Source organism: Astatotilapia calliptera, chromosome 5, assembly GCF_900246225.1.
Source record: "Astatotilapia calliptera chromosome 5, fAstCal1.2, whole genome shotgun sequence".
NCBI classification, from domain to species: domain Eukaryota; kingdom Metazoa; phylum Chordata; class Actinopteri; order Cichliformes; family Cichlidae; genus Astatotilapia; species Astatotilapia calliptera.
The window spans coordinates 2,793,602-2,802,119 of NC_039306.1; the positions used below are offsets into that span (position 1 = coordinate 2,793,602).

Below are 8,518 nucleotides of genomic sequence, written 5' to 3' on the forward strand. Positions count from 1 at the left end.
ATGATCTTCTCGATCTATAAAGAAAAGGAAAATATTTAAATTAAGTGAATGTCTCTATTTAAAAACAAACAAACAAAAAATTCATGATGTGATATTATAGTATATAGTATATCAGAAATCTGTTCACTATTTTTATTACAAATTATATCAGTAAGGAAGCTGACTAAATATTCACTGATAATTTATGGGACAGGGGTGGGATTAAATAAGTGTATACTTCTTCCCACTCCCTTTCAACATGTAAATTAATCAGAATGTTTTTTTGTATGTAATTTGTATAGTATATTTTTTTTCTCTCATTTCTTTTCTAAATGTACTTGTATATTGTTCACATGTTGAAATAAATTACCAATCAATAAATTACCAATCAAATGCTCAAATCTATGTTTTAAGTTTTGAGTTCTGTGCATTATTAAAGAAATTAGAGCTGAAATGTGCCTTTAAGGGCAACACCCTCACGTTCATTGATGTGTGTGTGTTAAAACTCTTTGATGTTTTTGGTCACATCTCTCAGCTTTCAGCCTCTTTGACCTCTTCAACATGGCGCCCGCAGTGGAACACCTCGGGACAGGAAGGAGGTCGGGCGCTGCGCCTGCGCAGTTGCTCTGTCCGGGTCCCTGTAAAGATGTCTGAGCAGGCGGGGAGGGAGCGGAGCGGAGGACCCGAAACAACGCGCAGAACCCGCAACTGTCCGCGACTTAACCGGCCAAGGTAAGCGCCGACGGTCCCGCGGGCCGGCTCCGGGCGCACCGACACGCGGCGGAAGGTGTCAGCTCCCGGTGGGGGCTGGACAGTGGCGCGCGGGGCGGCCCAGCTCGGAGCACAGAACAGAAATGTTAGTGAGGGCGCGCGACGCTGTGGCAGGGGCGTGTCCGCCATCTTGTGAGTGAAGTGGCGCCTGAACAGCCGCAGGTCTCTGAGCCTAATGGCGGCTAACTGCCGATGTGACCGCGCGAAGGTTCCGAACCCGACCTTTACTGAGCGTGCTGCCCAGCCTGACCCCACCGCAGAGCCGGACCGGCCGTCACCGTGTGTCCGTGTCGGTCCCGGGCTCCCGAGCAGCCGCCGCAGCCTTTTGTTGTCCTCCTCCCCCTCTCTCCCTCCTCCCTGTTTGTTTGGGAAACCTGCACCGCGCATGCGTGTAACCATGGCGCTAGTTTCTGCGTGTAAGAAAACACGATCAAACGTGTCGACAGCGCGCTAAAATCTGTCTGAGCCCATCGATCATTGTGATCAATTTAATCACTGATCGGCTGTTTGCCGCCGTCTGACGTCAGCGCGCCACATTAACCCGCGGGATCGGAGCAAGCACCGAGACCGCCACAACACACACGCACATAGACGCCTGGATGCACGCACGCGCCAACACACCTGAACGAGCACCTGTAACGCTGATCAAACTACTGATGAGTTTGTCTGATCTGTATGGCCCTCTGAGCAGGGCTGGGTGTGCTCACCGGTTCTCACTCAGTTATTCTAATTCTGATCATTTATCAGTACATGGGCATATTTTTACATCTGTGTATAAAACAAAGCTGACACTGAGACAGGTGTGAGCATCACAGCAGAGGCCTTTGTGTCAGAGTAACTGAGGATAAAACAAAAAGCCAGCAGCAGCAGATTTTCCTGGAATAACTTTTTATAGCAGATAATGTTAAAAATATTCTACAGTAGATCAAAAACTGAAGAAAACCACAAATCAACACGTGAACATTACCTGATGCTGCTTAAGGGAAGCAGAGCACACTGAGAGAGAGCTGTGCAGGAAGTGTTTTTTTTATCCTGGTGGATTCAAAAAAGCCAAAGTCAGAGAAAACTCGTGACCACGTGTATCAAACGTGAAACGTAGTTTGGATCTTCTGTTGCTGCTGGTTCAGTGAATTTTGGTCTGAGAGTGACGAAGACATGTCGGCTTTCAGCCCCGACAGCGTGCACGTGTCATGGGGTGAACCATCCTTGCTCTGTTTATATATTTTTACCTGCTCGTTAATCGTTGCTGTTTGGCGAGTGTTGAAATGAGCTTCTGGTATTTCTGTCAAAATACATTGTTGTTATTATTATTATTATTATACATTATTATGTCAAATCGATACCATTATTTGTAAAACCCACCCCTACCTCTGATTGCAGCTGCACACCTGTCTGACTCATTCTCACCTGTGTTTTGTTTTGAAGGCACGTGATGTCATTCTAACTGCCAAGATGTCCAATGACAGCCAGGGATTGGTGAAGGGGGAGGCGGCCATGATGCTGGCTCCCTCTGGCTCCGCCTCATCTCAGGGACCACCCCTTTCTCCGTCCACTGCCTCTAAAGCACCTGAGCTCCCAGGTACGCTCGTTTGCCTCTTACCTGTCCCACTCACCGTACTCCAACCCTGATTACCCTCTCTCTCTTTCTCCCCCCCCAGATGAGTTGGTTCAGGCTGGATGGTCCAAGTGTTGGTCTCGGCGGGAGAATCGGCCATATTACTTCAACAGATTCACCAATCAGAGCCTGTGGGAGGTGCCAGTGCTCGGCCAGCATGATGTTATTGTGAGTATTGCCTGTGCTTATCATTTACATTTATTGATTGATATGCAGTTATTGATCAGGTACCGATCTGTGTCTGCAGTCTGATCCTTTAGGTCTAAATGCGGCTCCTGCAGAGGGCGGGGACAGTAACCTTGGTAATGGTCAGAGGAAGAGGAGGAGCTCTGAGGAGCAGGGGGGAGGACCTAACAGCTTCAAACGTGCTAAGGTAAAACGGAGTCCTAGGTTGGATGAGCCAGAAAGATGCTCTGCTGTGATTGGCTGACATACTGACCTTCATGCCTGCTGTTACATTTCCTATGACACGATTAGTAACCTGACAACCAATCACAGCAGAGTGTGAATAGACTGACGTATGATGCTCCGAGTGCAGGTGAGCGAACCCTGACCAGGTCTGTCTGTTACCAGGTGGAGCCGACCACGCCCATCTCTCCCAGCACTCCTGGGGTCAAACCCTGGAGCTCCGCCCCTGAGGACAAACAGGCCCAGTCCGCCACACCCACCACACCGAGCCCCGCCCCCGCGCCGTACAGACCAGCTGTGTGAGTACTGCATGTTGTTTTGTTTTGTTTTGTTGAAGGACCTTTTTGATTGGTCGGTGTTTTCAGGATTTACTGGGACCTGGACGTGCAGACCAACGCCGTGATCCGAGAGCAGGCCCCCGCCAGCCACCACCTGCCCCCCCACCCCGAGATCGAGCTCCAGCGAGCGCAGCTGGTCACCAAGCTGAGGCAGCACTACCACGAGCTGTGCCACCAGAGGGAAGGTATGCCACACGTGCAGGTTGTGTACTGGTAGCTCCTCCCCCACAGGTGAGAGGTGGAGGGAGAACACATCTTCAGATAGGGTGAAGGTCAAAGGTCATCAGAGACTTTGGAGCCGTCCAAGCCCGAGTGTTCATTAATGGGTATGACGGGCATGTGTGAATGTGAGCTCTGACCAGGTGTTGGTTCTCTGCCTCAGGTATCGATCCGCCCCGGGAGTCCTTCAACCGCTGGCTGCTAGAGAGGAAAGTAATTGACAAAGGTCACGACCCCTTACTGCCGAGTGACTGTGACCCTGTTATCTCCCCATCGATGTTCCGAGAGGTCATGAACGACATCCCTATCAGGTGACTTTAAAATCGAGTGGCGTTCGCGTCTCGTGCTCATGGCGTTCGTTTGCTGTGAGGAGAACATGAGATTTGCTTTTAATTGAGTGATAAATGTCTGACACTAGAAATAGTCTGAATTTATTGATCAGAGATCATGTGCAGATTAATATATTGATCAGTGATTGGTTTGTGTGTGGCAGGTTGTCTCGCATTAAGTACAAAGAGGAGGCTCGGAAGCTGCTCTTTAAATACGCTGAAGCTGCCAAGAAGATGATCGACTCCAGGTAGGACCCAGCTGACCAACTGCTGAGCTCAATCCTGCTGAGATTATCAAGTGGGCCCGCGCTCTGACCTCTGACCTGTCACCCATGCAGGAATGCGAGCCCGGAGAGCAGGAAGGTGGTGAAATGGAACGCCGAGGACACGATGAACTGGCTGCGCCGAGATCACTCTGCCAGCAAGGAGGACTATATGGTAACCTGTGACTTTCGCTTCATCTGTACTCGTTACACGATTGCTTGTAGATCACCTGTACAAGTCGTCTGTGACTGTCACTGGTGTATCTGCAGGACCGTCTGGAGCACCTGAGGCAGCAGTGCGGTCCTCACGTCGCCGCCGTCGCCAAAGATTCTGTCGAGGGAATCTGCTCCAAGATCTACCAGCTGTCTGCGGAGTACAGCCGCCGCCTGCGCCAGACACACCTGAGCCTGCTGCAGGACCCGCCCACTGGTACACTTCAGTCCTGTGTATTATTCACCTGTGTACCTGGCTGTCTGAGCCCATAGTGTTCTGTCTCTGCATGTTTCAGAGGCGTGTGCGTCCCCGCCGCAGTCCCGCCTTGTCTACTGTTACCCGGTGCGTCTGGCGATCCCGTCGCCGCCGCTGCCTCGTGTGGAGCTTCACTTTGAGAATGACATGGCGTGTTTACGCTTTAGAGGAGAGATGGTCAAAGTTAACAGAGGACACTTCAGCAAACTGGTCAGTAACCCTGTGGTAATCTGATTACCTTAAAAATTGTAATCCGAGTACATAACAGCAACCTAGTCAGTACCTCCGGTGTAATCTGTTTACTTTTTACATAGTAATACAAGGACTCAAAAGAGTAATCAAAGTACTCATCAAAAAGCTGGTCAGTAACGCATTGTAATCAGATTACTGTGTCCAATCTGTCCCGTTTGTCTCTCACCTGTCTCGCTGCAGGAGCTGTTGTACAGGTACAGCTGTATAGACGACCCTCGCTTCGACAAGTTCCTGTCCAGAGTCTGGTGCCTCCTGAAGAGATACCAGGTCAGCTGACGGCGTGCTCGCTCGGTTCACCTGCTTCATTAGCTGCTCAAAGCTAACCAGGTGTGTGTGTGCGTGCAGGTGATGTTCGGCAGTGGTGCTAACGAGGGGAGTGGCCTGCAGGGGGCGCTGCCGGTGTTGGTGTTTCAGACGCTGAACCGTCAGTTTGGTGTTTCTTTCGAGTGCTTTGCCTCGCCACTCAACTGCTACTTCAAACAGTTTTGCTCCGCCTTCCCTGATACCGACGGTTTCTTCGGGTCCAGAGGGTGAGGTGACACAACTGGACAATCCGCTGCACAGTCTGTCCACTCTCCCTGTCCCAGCGTGACAATCTGGCATGTGTTTCAGGCCCTTCCTGTCCTTCTGTCCGGTCAGCGGCTCGTTTGAAGCCAACCCGCCGTTCTGCGAGGAGCTGATGGATGCAATGGTGACGCACTTTGAGGTCAGTACTAGTCTCTGATCTGGCCTCTGAAACGGACTGTGATCCAGGGTTTCTGATCCGGTCTCCTGTCTTTCTCAGGACCTGTTGGACCAGTCCTCGGAGCCTCTGTCGTTCATCGTGTTCGTGCCTGAGTGGCGTGACCCCGTGACTCCAGCTCTGACTCGCATGGAAGGAAGTAGATTCCTGCGTCATCAACTCAGCATTCCCGCCTACGAGCATGAGTACCGATCAGGGAGTCAGCACATCTGCAAAAGGTACTCGTACTACAGTGCTGTAGTATTACTGTAATACTAATATTGTGTACACTGAATTACTGATTGATTGTAGTAGCCTAATACTCTGATTACTTTATATATTATCAGGGATGAGATGTACTACCGGGCTGTACACGGTACTGCAGTTCTCTTCCTGCAGAACGACGCCGGCTTTGCGAAGTGGGCGCCTACTCCAGAGCGTCTGGCCGAGCTGACAGCAGCGTACCGCGCCTCTTCCACCCGCATTTCCTCCTTGTCGTCCCCTGGCCCTGCCCACATCTCTCCTGGAGATAGAGACTCCGCCCCCAAAACATCTGATAGGACACAGAGTAACGTATTGTCACCCGGTGGCCACGACGACAACAACAACAACGACAACAACAGCAGCGGTGATAGTGGCAGCAGCAGCAGTCCTCGAGACAAAGTGTCCACCGTGTAGGCGGGGCTTGTGGAGGCCACGCCCTTTCGCCTGTTGGACAGTTGTTTCAAGTTTTGTTTTCTGACTTGTCTCGTTCAGATTGTCTTTCACCAGCACCTGTAGCAAATGTTTATCCATAATGCCACATGCCACCAGGGGGTGGGCGAAGCCTGAATTAGCCCCACCCTCTGCTGGCTTTAACCCCGCTCTGTTGTGATTGGTCAAAGCTCTGGAGCTTTTTTTATTTTTAAATTTTTTTTTTAAAACTTGCAGCTGATTCTTGTTCAGCTGTGGCTTCTGTTGTTCAGCAACAAACATCACAGCCAATCAGTGAGCAGCGACTTCGAGCTCCAGCAATAACCCCCCCCACCTGTAATGTCACTTGTGACCACGGAGGACTCTGATCCCCGCACCCATAGGGCTTTCTGATTGGTCAATAAGGCAGCTACTGTTTCTATTGGACAGATCTTTGTTTTTCTGGGGTTTGATTTTGTTTTGTTTTTTTCAGTCCTGCTTCTGGTCCCACCTACTTATAATGGCCCGGCCAGTCAGTGTGGGGAAATGGACTACTCATGAGGTGGAGGATTAACAGTTAGGTGGGAGGAGGTGGAGTCAGATTCAGACTGTTGCTCGGAGACAGACGCCTTAGAGTGCGGGGTCACTGATGCTGAGGGGGCGGGGTCTCATGTAATCAAACTGACAGACATTTGTGTGAACACGACAGTTTTTTGTCATTAACGTCTTTTTTTTCGGGTTCATCAAACGTTTGTCAGAAAAATTAAAGTTTTTTTTTTATTTAAACTTTTGGGAGTTTGCTTTGTGTTTTGTTTATTTTATTTTTAAGTGTTTCAAACATTTTTTTCCCTCTTTTCTGCTCTCTGGCTCCTCCCACTCAGTAACCTGACACTACAACAAATGTTTGTTCTGGGATTGGCTGGCTGTGGCCCAATGAGGCGTCTGTTTCCAGGGCTGGCAGCAGTGTATATAGTGTATAGCCTGTTGATGTTTTAATTTAAAGCGACGGTGTGAAACCAAAGCGACAAAGCTGCGATAGACAGACTCCTCCTCCTCACATCGTCTTCATCATCCTCCGGTGTGCGTGAACTATTTCGAAGATGTTCCTGACCCTCAGAGCGTGCGCCGCCATTCTTACGTTCCTCTTCCCGTTCAGCACGAGGTCATGTGTTCAGGTGTTTCGTGCCGCTGCAGCTTCACTTGTTTGGTCACGTTAAGAACGTTCGTCACGGCTTCGACATGTGACAGTAATGTAAAGCATCGCAGGACGCCACTCTGGATGTGTTATTGGCATCAAACCCTGACATGAACTGTCTTAGTCACCGTTGTGTGATGGCGTGCATTTAAATGCTGCCCTCGCCATCACACAAAGGTCACTATGAAACTTTTTGCAGTTTTCTTGGCGAGCCGAAGCGCTCACAGAGATGCCATCATAATCTGTCTGCACGGGAACAAATGCACCAGGAGAAACGTGACGCAGGACGCGATGGAACAGCGGATTTTTACACGTGAACGTAATTGTCGTTGTGACACTCGCTCACATGTAAGGATTAACGCGCGTGTGGTGGATTAACTCCGAACCAGGAGTGTGCACGTGAGCCGAGCACTGGTTCTTTGATGTCACAGTGAATACTGAGCTGTGATTGGCTGCTCTGGCAGCAGCAGTGAAACGTGCACATGATGCTCCGGTGATGCAATCAGAGGCTCATCCACTGGGCCCGCCTCCATAGGTGTGTGTCCTGGTCATAGCTGCGTCCATGTGCCCAGTTACTTGTGCACAAACTCCAGGTGTTTGTCAGAGGGCGGAGCTAGAAGTGCTGATAGCTTAGCATAGCACAAAGTCGCTAATGTTGCAGCTGCAGACGTCTCACTTCATCTGACTCACCTGCTGGGTTCACTCCTCTTTGACTGTCTGTGATGTAGACACCTTACTGGAGGCGGCGGCTCGCCAAAGCCTGGCTGTAAACAGGAAGTGGTCCATCTTGTTTGTTGGCCCCTCTGCAGATTGTAAATAGTGTCTGTACTCCAGTAAAATCTGAAACCAGTAAAACCAGTGCTGTTCCTCTTTCTGCTACAGTCACATGACCTCACACAGTCACACCAGTGTAAATGTTTGTCATCTACAGTAAGACTATCTGCAAGTATCATTTGTCGTTTCTGTGTGATGACAGTTTAAACAAACTTCACGTTAGTCAGTTTTCAGTGTTACACTCTCACCTGTGACGTCACCCTGGAGTCTGCCTGCCGGGGTCCATCCCCATGAACAGAACAGAATAAAATAGCGGGTTTTCTCTGAGAACACGGTTGGTGCACACAGTAATGACATTCTGATGCATTTATTCTTCGTCAGACTGCACAGCAAAACAAACTGCAGTAATCGTCTGAGTCACAGCTGAGATGCTTTCCTATCCTAGCCTCCTATCTTCCTATACCTGCTGACAGCACACCTGTCCACGTTTATGATTTGTCCTAAGCTCCGCCT

General features: G+C 49.9%; 1 protein-coding gene across 1 annotated transcript; it reads left to right on the plus strand.

The window, feature by feature from the left end:
- Positions 1–385: 385 nt before the first annotated feature.
- On the plus strand, positions 386–6,826 carry pcif1 (phosphorylated CTD interacting factor 1). Its single transcript, XM_026166615.1, has 16 exons — positions 386–711; positions 2,176–2,329; positions 2,409–2,533; positions 2,613–2,738; positions 2,939–3,072; positions 3,139–3,296; positions 3,494–3,641; positions 3,824–3,907; positions 3,998–4,097; positions 4,193–4,352; positions 4,432–4,601; positions 4,824–4,910; positions 4,989–5,173; positions 5,256–5,349; positions 5,428–5,603; positions 5,712–6,826. The coding sequence occupies exons 2-16, from the start codon at positions 2,203–2,205 to the stop codon at positions 6,040–6,042; spliced, it is 2,205 nt and encodes a 734-aa protein (XP_026022400.1). The 5' UTR covers positions 386–711; positions 2,176–2,202; the 3' UTR covers positions 6,043–6,826.
- The last annotated feature ends 1,692 nt before the right edge of the window (positions 6,827–8,518 follow it).

Bases quoted from the DNA above. Each gene is read 5' to 3' on its own strand.
- pcif1 (XM_026166615.1), top strand. From the start codon at position 2,203: ATGTCCAATGACAGCCAGGGATTGGTGAAGGGGGAGGCGGCCATGATG. The intron at 3,297-3,493 runs GTATGCCACACG...TCTCTGCCTCAG, and splicing joins GCTGTGCCACCAGAGGGAAG to GTATCGATCCGCCCCGGGAG. The intron at 3,642-3,823 runs GTGACTTTAAAA...TGTGTGTGGCAG, and splicing joins ATGAACGACATCCCTATCAG to GTTGTCTCGCATTAAGTACA.